This window comes from Nesoenas mayeri (assembly GCF_963082525.1).
Source record: "Nesoenas mayeri genome assembly, chromosome: 12".
NCBI lineage: Eukaryota > Metazoa > Chordata > Aves > Columbiformes > Columbidae > Nesoenas > Nesoenas mayeri.
In genome coordinates, this window is record NC_137547.1 from 4301563 (window position 1) to 4316782 (window position 15220).

The 15220-nt window shown below is 42.3% G+C and overlaps 1 protein-coding gene across 1 annotated transcript in view; it reads left to right on the top strand.

Moving 5' to 3' along the window:
* Positions 1-9347, top strand: part of NKD1 (NKD inhibitor of WNT signaling pathway 1) — a 101032-nt gene extending 91685 nt beyond the window's left edge. The window contains exons 7-10 of the mRNA XM_080351756.1: positions 1319-1466; positions 2243-2327; positions 6728-6858; positions 7602-9347. Coding sequence (XP_080207882.1) covers positions 1319-1466; positions 2243-2327; positions 6728-6858; positions 7602-8176 — 939 coding nt within the window. The 3' untranslated portion in view covers positions 8177-9347. The remainder of the gene's footprint in view (positions 1-1318; positions 1467-2242; positions 2328-6727; positions 6859-7601) is intronic.
* The last annotated feature ends 5873 nt before the right edge of the window (positions 9348-15220 follow it).

Here is a 15220-nt window from a genome sequence, read left to right on the forward strand (position 1 = left end):
TGAACTGGGAAATAATCTCTCTAAAATCATTAGTCCTGGCCACGAGGTCAGTATTTCCCTAAATTCTGTGTGAGTAGAAATTTAAATTTTAAGCCAGTTAGATAATGAGGATTGTGTGGTATATTGACTACTAAAGTGCGGGGACCCATTAGGACATACAAGACTTGGAGCTGCTGTTGTTACGGGCAGGACCCCTGGGCAATTGTAGAGGTTTGGAATATTTTTAGACCTGACTCTTAATCCTCAGAAGCAGTACTTAACAAAGGATGATCTAGGTATTTTCTTTGTGCTCAGAAGCCTCTGGGAAGAGCTTAGGAACTAGGATAGGAAGAGCAGCATGGAGAAATTCTCAGACGCCCGTCAAATGGGATCTGCGTAGCCTGCAATGCTCAGCATGCCTTGGCCATGGGTTGGTGCCCAGGAGAATTTTGGTGGAATCCCTGTTCTCTGAACCTGATTACATCAACCTGAGAGACCTTTGAGCATCACCAGCTACTAAACACTGTTTCCCCTGTTTGAAACAATTGGCTTGTCAAAACTGGGTCATGTTCTTTCGGATACAGTGAGACGTGAGCGTTTGTTCACGTCCCATTGCCTTCAAAGAGATGTGTGAAGTAGGCTCTGTAACAGGCCTGACTGGATACTCTCAGCGGTTCAAAAATGTAAGTTTAGAACCGGTTTGGATTTTGTAAAATAAGCAAGACCCCAGTACGCATATGGTAGAGTCATATTCAGGCGTCGTTCATTTCCAGACCTCTGAGGTTTACAGTTCTGCCACTTCTCTTATGGGTTTTCCTCTATATAATCAACCATTTAACTACTCCAAGAAAAAACCTAAGAAACAGTAAGACTGCGATGTCCAAGATTTTCTTCAATTGCTGTGTTTCCTTTGCTCGTGTCAACTCAATTTTTAGTATGGATGGTTTTCCCTGCGTTCTGTTGAACCCAAAGAAAAGACAGAACACAATTGTGCTGATTGACGCTTTGGGAAACCTGATTGCCTTGTGCTTTTATGATTGTTTTGATCTGGTTTGCCCCATTTCATAAATCTTACACCACTTGGTGAGGAAGGATATGGATCTGCTTGAGTCATTCTCTTCTGTGTCTGTGAGTTATATTGCAGTCTACATTAGAAGAAGAAAAAGGGTTAACAGAAGAGAAAAACGGATCCTTTCTTGTAAGGTTATTTGCAAGTTCAGCTCTTGTGACCTCTGAGGATATTCCAGTGTTTAATAGTCTAAAATATTACAAGTATCAAAGCTGTGGGTTTCATACCATTTTCACAAGTGTGTCTTTTTGTGTTTCAATCCGACTCTAGGATATTACCAGCTTGCTTCACACCATCTATGAGGTGGTCGATGCGTCAGTAAACCATTCTCCCAGTTCCAGCAAAACGCTGCGAGTGAAGCTTACGGTGGCACCAGACGGCAGCCAGAAGAAGAGGAGTATCTTGTTAAATCACACGGGTAAGGATGTGCCATCAGCCATTTGAAAAAATACAGAAGAAAATCAATAATCCCTTAAAAATCCAGCTTTGGCAAATAAATATATAGTTAAAGACAAATAATTATATGGGTATTTTAAAGCCCACGAACCTGTTGTAGTATCTCGGGTGCAGAATTTCCTACTTGCTTTTCAGAGTCTCTTAAGCAAATTAGGGTTCCCTCTCCTGATTGGTCGTTTCCTTTTGGCAGCAGCAATTACCTGTATGTTGTGTAACTGTCTTTATGTACTGCAAGGCAGATTTAAGGTCTTTTTGTCTTGTACCACATTAAGTCTGCTGACGTTAGAGCACTCAGTTTGTGTGGAAACAGGTGTAGTGGTATAAAATGTTTTCTGCGAGGGCACAGCTATCACTGCTGCTGGGTAAGAATAAATAAGCATAAGTAATGTTTATGAACCTGTGCATTAAAAAGGCACATTTTTCTGTATTGGCAGAGTCCGCCAGTACAAAATGGCTTACGCTCTGACTTACTCACCTTATATTCACTCTAATAATAGTTGTATCAGCATAATTACACCATTTCACCTGCCCCATGACTCGCAGCACAACCCTGACCCATGTCCTGCCGTCAAGGTAATGTCTGCCTAAAATCTGCCACGTGGAGAAAGGCACTTTGGAGAAGGCTACACAAAATGATATGTTACCCACAAGCAAAGCTGTATTCGGCGTGTAGCGTGTTAGTCGCGCTGCTCAGCAAGGGCAGTAACGGGGAGTTAATGTCCTGTCTGTTGTCGGCAGATGTGCAGAGCGCCAGGCACAGAGCGGAGAGCAAAGCGAACGAAGAAGGGAGGAGCGCTGAGAAGAAGCAGCGGGCTGCTCTCAGGTGAGGGAAAGCCTGGGTGCCTCGCAGGAAACCTCAACCACGCATTTCTAGTTCGCTTGCTTTATTTTTAAATATTATGTTGAAATAGAGGTACGACTGGATTTTTCACTGCAGAACCATCAGCAGATTCCTTTGTATATTAAAACAAAAACCAAAGAAGCAAAACCATAGTGCCCGTTACTCACATTTCCATCTTCTGTTGGCTCTTTGACATCCAGCGTCTTTTTAGTTGCCATGTGCAAATCTTGAGCCTGCCAGTGGAGTTCATAGCAAAACCTTTTGGCTCAAAGTGTCCTAAAATGTTTTCATATTGCTAGAGACCAGCTCTTGCCTGTCTTTGTCCTCCTTCTGGCCCATCTTCTTCACTGCTCAGCGCATTAGCTCCAGGTTTTATTACCTTGATCTCGTTTACCAGGGTGTAGCCAGACCTGCTTCTCCTTAACCACCTTTCCTCCTAAAGGACGCAGCTCTCAGCTGGCGCTGGCTGTGCAGCATTATAATTAATGAAATTTTGCAGGAAAGTTGGGATAATTTAATTTATGATTTTTTTAATAAGTTTCAGAATACATTTCACCACTGGAAGAAATACCTGTCTGTTGTCTTTCAATGGAATCCAACTCATGCGACCCAGAGTGCGCCCATTGCTGATAAAGCACAAGCGCAGTGGTTTCGCACTCATCTACAGATTAGATAAAAAAAGGGGTTTAGTTCTTCCCAAACAGAATGTACAATATTATTTTGGATGCCAGTTCATAACAGGCTTTTTTCTTCTGAAAACGTGTATATCATGTGTATCTGCCCTGTTATCATGAGCTCTACCCACCTGATAGATATTACCTGCGCTGAACTTCAAAGGGTGTGATAATCATTTGCAATGCGTTTTTCAAGTATTAGATTTTTTTACAGCTAGGAAAAATGTTAATCTTTCAGCCACATACTTGAATTTGGTATTTTAATGGATACAAAAACAACTCAAAAGCAGGTGATTTTGATTCATTTTAATGTAGATTAGTTGCTCCAAACCGCTCATCTTTGTGGGAAGGTTTGATCTGGTTTAGGATTTTATGTTTCACACTAAGGCAGAGGGAAGCATTTGCTGAAATGCTCCAGTAATGAGATCGAATCATTAGTTGCATTTGTTTCTTCAGCTGCAAATTAAAAAATATTAATAATAATACATTTTTGGCTTTCCTTGGATTTAGTGATATTTGTCCAAATAGAGAATAAATTTATCAGGAGAAGGAGCATTCAGTCTTTTTAAAAGTGACAACAAAACTGTGCCTCCCTTTTCCGGATAGAGTGAGTTATCCCAGTGCGTTTATCCCAGCACAATCAAATTTCAGATTAAAAGAAGAGCAAAATGACTTCTGATCTTCTGTTAGCAATTCTGTACAAAATCTTCTGTGAACTGAAGGGTACTGCGTGGGTTTGCCTGCTGCCTGAGATGTGACGTTCTGATTCCCTCTGTCCATTGGCAAAGATTTGCCCTGTGTGAATTTAATGGACTGGTTTTGTTTGATAATCTATTGCAAAATCCCCTTTCAACTTGAAGTCCCCCTCCCATTGACCTGAAAGTCCTGGTTTGGCAGATGTTTTATGAACAACAGCCATTTCCACTGAAATCCACAGGCATCAGATGTTGGGGTGGAGTCTTGACTCTGCTGCATTTGTCCTTCTAATCCTTTTTGTTCGAGGCTTCCCAGACAGGACAAACCTGGGTCCTGAGCGGAGCAGATCACCCCGGGCAGCTGTCAGCACCCCACAGCTTTTGTTGCATCTGATGGAATGTGGACAGCACAAATAATGTCCTGTTGACACCGAGTGTATTGCGGGGATGTTTGTGCGCTCTGGCCAAATTGCCAACCTTGAGGAAAGCGCCCTGAGGCTCATCAGCATCTCCTGGTATTCGTGCAGAGGTTTCCCCTGTGAAAGCTGCAGTGAGGACTTGTGAGAAGTGCACGCATTTCACAAATCCAGTCGCTTAGGAATTCTAGGCAAGACGTGATTAATATTCAAGATAAAATGGATAGAAGTGTTTTTATCCTGAAGGTGGGAGATAGATGGATTAGATTTTTCATCTACTGGAAGCTCCAAGCAGGAGTTTTCCCCTGTAGGGCTAATAGGAGTTTCAAGACCAAGCAAGCACATTCCCAGCCAGCTTGTCTGGGAAACAGGTGCAAAATGGGTGGTGGTATCTTCATGCCATTCCAGTTTATATTTCATTTAGCACAGCAGGAAAAATATGGTGCACGCCAGCCTCTAAAACATCTTCCTGTTACCCACTGATACACGTTCTCTCTCTCTTTCATGCTGAAGTGGTTTCTCCCTGACTGGATGAACACTTAGCAGTGAACACAGCTTTTGGGAGATGTCCTGGCATTTCTGCATCCTGCACTTTGTTCCCATCACCTGCGTGTGTGTCACCCTCAGGATGACACTGCAGCCTGGGGATTTTAGAAAGGGTTTGATACACTCCACAAGCACTCCAGAAGATGCTTTTTTTACTTACAAACAAACCAAAAGCCAGTAACCCCACTGTATATTTTTGCAGTTGGTGCATGGCTGACACATGCCTGTGTCCTCCCGTGTGTGTGCAGGACGGTGTTGTGGCACCACTGCCGCACAGTTCACCTCTCACAAGTACTTAAAGCTCTGTTTGGCAGTGGAGCACATCTCTCATCACTACGTAATTGCTTCACTCTGTATATTTGCATGAATATTGTTGAACGTCACCTTGCATGTAAGAAAGCGATTAGAATGCAGGGCTGTGGCGGTACTGGTGTAGTTTTTCTTCACTGGCTTGATGAGAGATGGAATTTATTATAGTAGTGAAAGCACAGATGCTCTGTTAGCTGAATTTTCCACAGATAGTGCTGCGTGGAGTGCTGCTTCATTGAGCCGGCTCAAGCCCAGGGCTGTTTTCTCTGGGTTAGCCGTGCGTTGTGCTCAGCACATGCGAGCAGATCCCAGCGGCTGCCGTGGGCAGTTCGTGCCTGGCAAGTTCAGTCAGTCCATTCCAGCCCCTGACATCTTTTATGTTGACCTGCTAAAGTGTAACAACCCGTAAAGGTGTGTCTGAGGCAAGAAAGGTACCAAGCTGGCTATGTATCCAAAAAAATAAAGACTATCTGGCCATTCCCTCGTTTTTGGCAGTACCCCGTGTCACTTCTGGAGTTCAAAGGTGACTCGGAGTCTTTAAAGCTTTCCTGCTTTCCAGGCAGACTCTCCTCCATTCAGGAGACTCTCCCTCTATCAAAGTAGAACAAAAATGATCTTCCAGATAGGTCAAGGCTTGCAACTTTTATCAAAGGAACTGCAGACGTGTGTCTGACAGAGACACAGGGGACCCAGGGCTGTAATGCCCCGAACTACCACGCTAGAGCAGGAAGGCAGTTTGTGCCAGAGCTCCATGGGATCAGCCGCCCCTGGAGATGCGTTAATAGACTAAAACCGGAGTACGGGGCACTGTGCAGTGCAGAGCCCAGATTTAGCAGCTGGTGTGGGATACAACAGCACATTCTGGTCTTAAGTTGCCATCAGTGCAATCACATAAAGAGCAAAGCCTGTCTTGCGGTCTTGGAGACTGAGCTACCTGAATGACAGGCCGTGACTTAATCAGGAGTTCTCTGCTTATCCTCTTTGTTATATTGAAAATATTGTTCATATCTGCAGACATCCATTTACATTGCTGAATTAAATTGTTCAGCATTATGGGCTACAATACTGTAAACCACTGCCTGATTTTTTTTCTGCCTCATAAATGAATGGTATTTCAGATATTCATTCTCAGGAAATAGTTCTGCTATAAATAAAATTGCAAAGCTGAGCAGGAAAAGGAGTCGAGATGCTGAAGCCAGCGGCTGATCTGACCGTATTAATTGTATTTTGGAAAGCAGCGGTTGTCTCTGGGTGTCCTGCCAACCCCTTTTCTCCTCGGGCTCTCTCCAGTTACTGCCCCTGTGCTCTGGCCCATCTTTCTGGAGCAGGTACCCGAGTGTTTGTCTGACACTCACCCCAGCGCGTCCCCACAGCAGCAGGAACAATCATGAATCAAACAGCAGGTTTTCTTTGACATCCCCAAATTAAAGAATCATCTGAATGGTTTGGCCCTAAGACAGAATGTAATAAACCCGAGGAGCGTTTTTACTTGTTTTTGCATGTGCGATGCAATTTGAAAGCCTCCTTTGCTTTGTAGCACGGGGCGGGATTTATGAGGGGAAAGAACAGGCAGTTCTGGGCTATCAGCTGAGCAAATCCGGTCATCCAGGATTTCAAGCGTTTGTTGTTTCTTTGTGAGCAACTCCTGTCACTTCAAAGGGGCCATTAGTTGTTGGTTTGCAGATGCTGATAACAACTTTAAAGAAGTTCTGCTGAACTGTAATTTTGCTTCCTGCCGACAGATACCACCAGAGTGAGAACAACGCAGAGCAAAGTGGGTGCTACCGCCATTGCGTCGATGAGAACATTGAAAGGAGAAACCACTATTTGGATCTTGCAGGAATAGAAAACTACACATCGAAGTTTGGGCCAGGTAATTTTCGGTCATTTATGTTGCAGCCTTTTCTTCTTTGTTCGGTTGCACGTTCCACCTCAGGGACAGGGAATCGCAGACTGTGTGGTTTGTCTGTAGTGACTTGACGTGACTGTGAGTACTGCGAGGTAATTACTGCTCCAGGTGGTATCACAGCGCAGTGGCTCACATGCTGCAGGCCTGGTTTGAAGTACCTGTTCGTGTAGGTAAGCTTGGAGGTGAGCCTAGGAAAACAATCTTTACAGCTAGATTATGAAGTTTAGTCTATGGGTGAGGCAAGGACTGTTTTTTGGATGTTGGAGCTCGTTTCCGAGATGATACCCGCACATATTTTGTACTCACGACTGACCCAAAAATCAGAGAATGTGGTTTCATACCTGGAATTTTGGCTTCTGTCCTCAAATGAAATGAATTAGGATTTCCTCTCTTTCCCTGTCCTCTGCCAAGATTTTACTGTTCCACTCACAGTAATTTTGGTGAATTTCAGATAAATGACCAAGAGAAAGTGACGTAAAGACTTTCATACACACACACTTTCACTCTCTTATATAGATACGTGTGCATATTTGCGTGTATATTATTTACTAGTCAGGATTATTAAATGTAATTAAACTAGACAGCTATAATTGCGTTCACTTCCTTAGGAAAAATTCGCTCTGCTGATAATGCTATCCCTGCCAACTGAATGCAACTAATTAAAACTTTGAAACACTAGATGACTAACTCAGCTTGTTATTTCCCAGGATCTCCTCCAGCAGCTCAAAAACATGACCCACCAAGCCGCGTTGTGAATCAGACCAGATCCCGTTCTCATGAACCCGAAACCTTCCACGCTCACCATAGGAAATCTCAAGTGGTGGATCCGAGCCACGTCCATCTAGCTGAGAGTTCGTACGCCAAGATTGCCGAAATCCAACAGCGGCTCCGGAACCAGGACTCCAACAAGCACTTTGTGAGGTCTCCCAAGGCCCAGGGCAAGAACGTTGCCGCTGTGCATCCTGGAAGGGCGGTCAGAAATAAACCTTTTCCGGGCGCGCCCGTGGCCGTGGCTTCCCCGAGCGCACGGCTGGGCCAGAATCTTCCTTACCTCCCCTTGCAGTCCCAACAGCTTCACAAGAAGCATAAGCAGAGGGCGAAGGAGAATCACCAAATGTGCAAAAACTTCCAGTCTCCGGGGACAGTTGTGGAGAAGGAACATGTGAGAGACCTGCCCACAGTCATTTTATATGAAGGCCAAGTTGGACAAATGATACAGAGACACGAACACCACCACCACCACGAGCACCACCACCACTACCATCACTTCTACCAGACATAGAAGAGATCCCACCGACATCCTCCAGGAATCATCCCACATGAAGGAAACGCGTTCTTGTGATACCAGGACTAAGGCATTACTATGATTAATATTATTGTTACTCCATTAATATTCAGCTAGCATATACTTTAGAGGTCACATGGAACTCTTGAAACTTACCCTATTTATATGTTGTGGAACTACATAGCTTACTTAAACACCTTGTGGATTCTTTGTTTTTTTAAGTGGCTTGTAAAACAGCAAACAGCCATAGCTCTTTGAGCTGTGATTTAATACAGGTCGTCAACGCACTTCTTCACAAGTACTGCTTGGCGGTAGTAGGAAAGATGCTTCAAACACTCTTGCAGACGTCTAGCGAACCTGTCTGCTGTATGTTGGCTGATCGCACACAAGCCTTTTATCTGGGGAGCAATGTTCGAAGGGACTCCAGAGATACTCAGAATAACAGAAAAATACAAACAGCTGCTACCTCTAGTATTATTCAGATTTTATTTTCTTTTTATTGATTGTAATGTGCGATGGGGGGGCGGGGATTTAATATACTGCATTCGTGTAGCCTGTTTGTGTTCACATCCTTTCAAATTACCTTAATAATTACAAGGAAACATTAGCTATACCTGTCAACAGAGCTACATTTGTATGACTTACACTTTATTTTCTTCTTCACTGACACAAGTACAGTCTGTTATATACTGGGTAATATTTAAATATACTTCTTCTATTTTTTTTTCCCTTGCTTACTCTCCGTTCTGTTTGGGGTAACCGTTTGAAAAGAGGAGGATGTGAAATGGGGTTTTCAAAAGCATCACTAGACTTTAGTGCTTGGGCCACATCGTCGGTGGGGGTTTGGGAAGGAGAGGGGTCGCTTGGGTGTTTTGTTTTGTTTAAATCCACAGTTCTTTGTTTTGAGAAAGAATTGAGGAAAATATACTTTCTCACTTTAAATGTTGGCAAATATATATAAAATATAAATATAAATATATATATATATAAATATGCACACTCAGGTACATTTTGTTGTGTTTTAGAAATCTGTGGTTTGAATATTAACATATTTTTTTTTTCTCCACAAGAGTGACTTTTTAGAAACATGTGCCATGGCATTTTCTTAGGTGCCTCCAATTTAAATTTTCCCAGCACCTACCAATTTGTGCTTCTCCCATTTTGGAGACAATTCAACATGTAAAAAAAACCATCATTCGCAATCATTCTGGCCTCTTCTACTTTTTGTGTGTCGAAAGGCTTCCATTCCATGAAGGAGAATGAGACCATACTCACCAGACCTTACTGGCTGCTGAGAAATGTGAAGCTCAAAAGCAAATTGGAAAAGTGAACGAAAGGGTCGGTACGTTCACGTTTTACTTTCTGTGGGGCCCAGATTTATAATATACATTCAGTTGGGTTTTGTACAGATCACCATTTTGCAGGTAGAAAGAGACTGAGGAACACCTACGTTGCTGTTGGAACTTTACGGTAGAAAACTCCTCACATAAAAACATCGTTGTTCTATAAACATATTTGCTTTGGGTTTTAATTATTTTAAATGTTGTGGTATTTTGTCTATAATACATATTGTGAAATGTATCTATCTCACATTGTTATAAACCCTTTACGATTCGGGTGGGTTTTTCCTGACTAGAGTTTTGACCGGTCCCAAGTGGGGTGTTGCTTTGTTGCTGACCAGTTTTTGAGGGATCTTGTCCATTCTAAGAACGTGGCGACATCACCTTTTAAAGAAAAGCGGAAAGCTTTGCCTTCTTGTGGAATTGGAATAGAATCGCTGCTTCATGGCAACCAGGTCCATCTCTTGTCTCCCTGGATCAGCAGTTGTTTAGACTTATTGTCCTCTTTCAAAAATCTGGTTTATTTTATTGCTTTTTTTCTAGCTGTCAACAGCGTGTTCTGTTAAATCTGACAAGATGTTTTTAAAATGTGTTTGATCTGTGTGACGACTATACTGTTCTGTTTATTTTTTAAATTCCTAAAGTCCAAAAATATTTATATGCGGAATTTTCTGTATTGAAAATATGAAAAGGCCACAAATCTGGTTAGTTACCACTGAGTTGTTCTAGTCTAAGCCTTTTTTGCTGCTTGTGTATCATTCTTTTTCAATGTATATATAATTATGGACTGCAAAAAAAATAAGGCATTTATATGTCTAGTAGAAGGAATAAGCTTATTTATATTATAGTGTTAACAAAGTCTGATGTATTCAAGTGAGTTACGTTATAGCGCATGCAAACACACGCGTGTACATTCCGTCTGAGCAGGGATGCCATGCTATTGGGTTGGAAGATTTAATGGCAGCTGTTCTCTTTCCAGTACAGCACGTGCCACAGAGACGGGCAGCTGAGAATCGTTCTGCAGCCCATTCCTTTAATGCGGATTGTTGCTGAAAAGCAGAGGCCGTGCTGGAAAACTCGTGTGATTTCGGAACTAAGAAAGGGCAGCAAAGGGGCTCTCTCAGCCCAAGATGTTTTGCTGGAAAAGATAACAGCACCGCTAACAAAATCACAATGGGCCGGTGGGTGCGACCTCGCACCCATTTCTTTTGGTTTATTGTGTCTGGAGATCCAAAAGACAAATTCTACCTTGCTCGGATTCTGTGAAATGCGAATACCTTGTAATAACGTGGCATCCCCGTACTACAACCTTACACCAGCCATGTATGGACATGCAGCATCTAAATACTGTGTTGCAGTTGTGTTACGTGTATTAAGTGTGAATAACATGTAGCACAGTTTCTTTTCACAGAACCCTAAATTTCCGTATCTTTTAAAAACGTTTGCTTTTCAGTATTTTGTATAGTAAATATAGATGGTTTTGACTAAATGCTTTATTTATTTAACAGCAAAAACTGTGCCAAGAGAACCCCCTGTTAATTAAAGTTTTATTAGTTCAGAAAGTATATTTCCTTCTTCTTGTTGTGGATTTCAGGGGCTTATTGCAATTGCTGCCAGTGCTCGCAGACCCCGCTGATGAAAGAGCTTAATTAACGTTTTTGGGAACAGGATCAGGCCATTAAGGTATGGACTGAATATGCTCTGGTTTTATAGTTAAACTATCACGTTTCAAAGTTAAACTTCTTGTCCCCTATGAGACCTGTGTTGAACAGCCGATTTTTTCAGCTTGTCGTTAATTCTGAGAACCTTTAAAAAATATAGTTAGATGTTATTTTAAGTTGCTCAAAATTGCAGCTGAATCAAAAATTTAAATAGATTAGTCCCTGGTTAAACAAAACATTTCATTTCCAAGAAAAAAAAAAAACAGAGTTGAGAATATTGTTACTATTTAGACGCAAAATGGAGTGACATGAAGTCATTTCAAATGCGAACTCCAGCTCTTTCACTTAGTTTTTCTGGTTTTATACAAAGCGATTCAGCAAAGCGAAGCCGATCCCCAAATGTGCGTTCTTTGCTGAAAGAATTTCAACTGAAAAGGTTTTGCTACCTGCTGCAGTTTTTGGGAAGGCGGGTTTTTGGAAAGGATTGCTCAGCTCCTCCGGGCTCCAAGAGCACCTGGTGTCACAGCCCAGGACAGCAAAGCAAAACCTCTCTCTCGGTGACATCTCCGCCAAGATCCCCGGTTCCCACTGCTGCTGCTTCAGGGTGCCGATAGTTCCATTCCGGGAATGTGAGTTTGAATTCTATGTGCTGTGCAGACAGCGATTTCAGTGTTTATTTTTTATGCATCTAACTGCTGATGGGTTTGTAGTAGTTAATATGAAATGGTAAGAGATCAAGCCAGTAAATTAATCGAGATTAGCAGCAAATATTGTGCTTTAAACTGTCATTGGAGGGGCTCAAGGCACTTCCTAATGCCTGCGAAACCTCCACACGTCATTTAGTTGCTGTTAGAAGGGAAGGCCCTGGGATGATGAATACAGGTCCTCCTGGCCTATCAGCAGATGTAAAAGCCGCGTATACGACCTCTCTAACTCCTTCCTCTGGTCATAGGCACTTAACGGCAAAATATAGCTGGGGAAGTACCTTAAAAGAGGGTTGTGTGTAAATATTAATATATATGTATGTCTATATATATATGTCCTGTGGCAGAATAAGCCCACGACGGGTTGTGACAGAGGTGATCAGTACTGCGAATGCTCAACAGCCTTCAAATGGCCACATAAACACAGAGACATGACGGATGCTTGCTGTTCTCCACATGTCACTGTGTACCTCAATTACTGAATGACAGATTTCATTTGTATTCCAATTAACAGGAAAGTTAGGCCCCTTGGGGGCTACATTACACTTGAGAAAAATTCAGCGTGCTAGAAAATTTGCAAAAACATTTGCCGTAATTTTTGCCTGGAGTACAGGCAAGAATGTTCATGTTTGGAAATGTGTCAGCTAATCAAGTCTCACCTTTAATTACCTTGCTGCAGTTCATCAAGATCTGAAAATACGCTTGCAAACATGACTTATTCATGGTTTTGCTGAGAACCAAGTGATATTCAGCATCCTTTAGCTGTGAGACTGTTTTTTTTTTAATGTACCAAGCAGAAACATGTTTGAAAATCCACAAAATAAAAATGGAACTTAATGTGTTTTCTAAATAGCTTCTGGAAGAAGATTTCTTCTCTAATGCACTTAGCAGCAAAACCAGCCTCAATTTATCACATAATGATTTGTTTTCTTTGCATATTCGGCAGCTGTTCATTTGATTTGACTTGGAAGGAGCTGGTTTGGGATGGTTTTGGCTTGTGTGCATTTAAAATGTGCTCGAAATGGGCTAAAAGGAACAGAGATTGAAAAGCAAATAACTTTATATTGAAATTATCCAGAAGACATTGAACCGCATGTTATTTGAAGTTGGGATTATAGTTATTAAATAATGAGGTTTTCAATGACGCTTTAATTGACTTTTATATTTCTGTATAATTCTAGAGAATTCAATCCTACTGAGCTAAAACGATGGAAATCATATGGATGAGGTCTTTATTATTATTGAAAATCGCAGGACTTAAGGACTATTCAGGTAGATTACTGTGAGAGTTAGAGCCATGAAGACAGACTGGCAAGGGAAGGGTGGGAGGATGTGAGCAGTGTAGGGACAGCACAGAATTGTCCAACCGAGGGGCGGTGGAGACAGACGAGGCAGGAAAATACCGTATGGAGAAGCTATATTCCTATGACTTTTTTTGAATCTCTTATGGTACATTTATTGCTCATAGAACAGCAACAGTAGTTCGCAGAATGCTTGTCACTGGGAAAGTCTGGGAGGCTTTCCAGAAGAGCTTCCTTAGAACATGGTTTGAATAGCAGCATCAGTTCTTTTTCTGTTTGTTTACAAACACACAAGTTGGTCAAATGTTGTCCGAAATTTCAATATCCTGATTTTTCTACACACTGCACACTAACTATGCCTTGGAAATCTACTGACACAAAGTATGATCTCTATACCACAAGAAATGGCAGAGTGGATCTATCAGTTGTCTCGTCAGCCTGGTACTTGGGGTCTGAGAGTAGATCCAGAAGTTTCATTTCAGAAGCATATTGAAGACATGATGTGAAGGGACTGGGCAATTTGGCACTGGGCAAACATGAGCAATTTCAGGTATACTGGTAATTACACTCACTGGGCTTTCTACTTTTTACAACATGCTTATCAAGCGGGGTTTGCGCCTTCCTTTCAGTGCCCAGTCCGTATAGACAAAGCAGCCTGTAATTGCTATAAAAGCCGTCCTGACTGGGTGAGCGTCTGCATTGTGGATGTCGATTGGGGGTTCAGATCCTGCTGGTGCTGAGTGCTTGTTCTTGCACTTAATCCTTCCCTTTCTGTTCTATTCACAAAGTGTAGTGCGTTGAGGCATTATGAATTTTCTAACAGAACACCTAACAAACTGGGCCAAATTTGTCTTCAGCTTCACAAATGGAAGTCAGAAGAGCCCCGTGCATGTTTTGGAATGTGGACCCGCAAATGCAGTTTGCTATATGAGTCATCATTTTTTCTTGTACTAATTTCAGATATTTGATAAGCTCTTTTTATGGTTTACAAGTTTAAAAAGACAAATAAAACTTTGTAGATTAAAACGTTGGTTTGGAGGTTGTATTTTGTCTGTTCTCCCTGGAGTTCTGTGAACGGTCTTTTTCCGTGAGCTTTAGCTTAAAACCTACAAAGTGACTTTGGAGTGGGTGTTTATAGTTCTTTGCTTGCTTGTTCACAGGATAAGGCTGTTGATAGATGAATAAAGTGCCACTTGAGGTTGTTAACAACCAGGACTCGTAACGCTAGCTCAACTAAGATAAACAGTGCAATGCTATGGCAATTAGCATTAAGGTCTCACTTGGCCAGCGCTGATTTTTAGAGTTGTAGATACAGTGCTTTATAGATACCCATGGCCATGGGGTCTGGAGCTATTTATTCCAGCCTTGCTCTGAGTGCTGTGTGGACTCCTGTGCCCAGGGCATCCTTGCACACTCAACACGCCCCTAGGAAGCAGGAGCACAGAAATTGTGGCGTTTCAATCCCAAGCAATTAACCCTCTCGCCCTGCCAGGGGTGGAGGGGAGGAAAAGCTCAATTAAAGAGACTCAGAGTTTCCAGTAAGTGCGAGAGTATGAAAGGAAGCAAAAAGAGCACTGTGGGCCTCACATTCCTCCTGTCTCTTTACAGCCTTCTCAGGGAATATTTTTAACTCTTGATGTCTGTAATCACAACTTCTTGCATATGCCATCTGCTAAGGCTGCAGCCCTCGGTGGCTCTGCACGTGCGACTTCCATGGGGTTCAATGGGAACTTTGTGCAGCCTAAGTGGGCCGGCAGATGTGAACAGATGTGCTTCCATTTACACCCACTTGGAATCAGGGCCCTGGGGCACTCGTAGCTCCCACTGATCGGGGCAGTTTCTATAAGAATTTTCCTGGTCTAATAAATGGATGCTAAAATCAATTAATTTAAAGATTACAATCTTTGACAGCTTAGCAGTCTGAAATATGGAGTCATTTTAGTTAGTGACTAAAGGATTAAGTCGCAGCGTTTTCAGGAGTGGGGCAAGACTTTCATACCTTACTCTGCTAAAAAACATCATCACTGCAACCCCT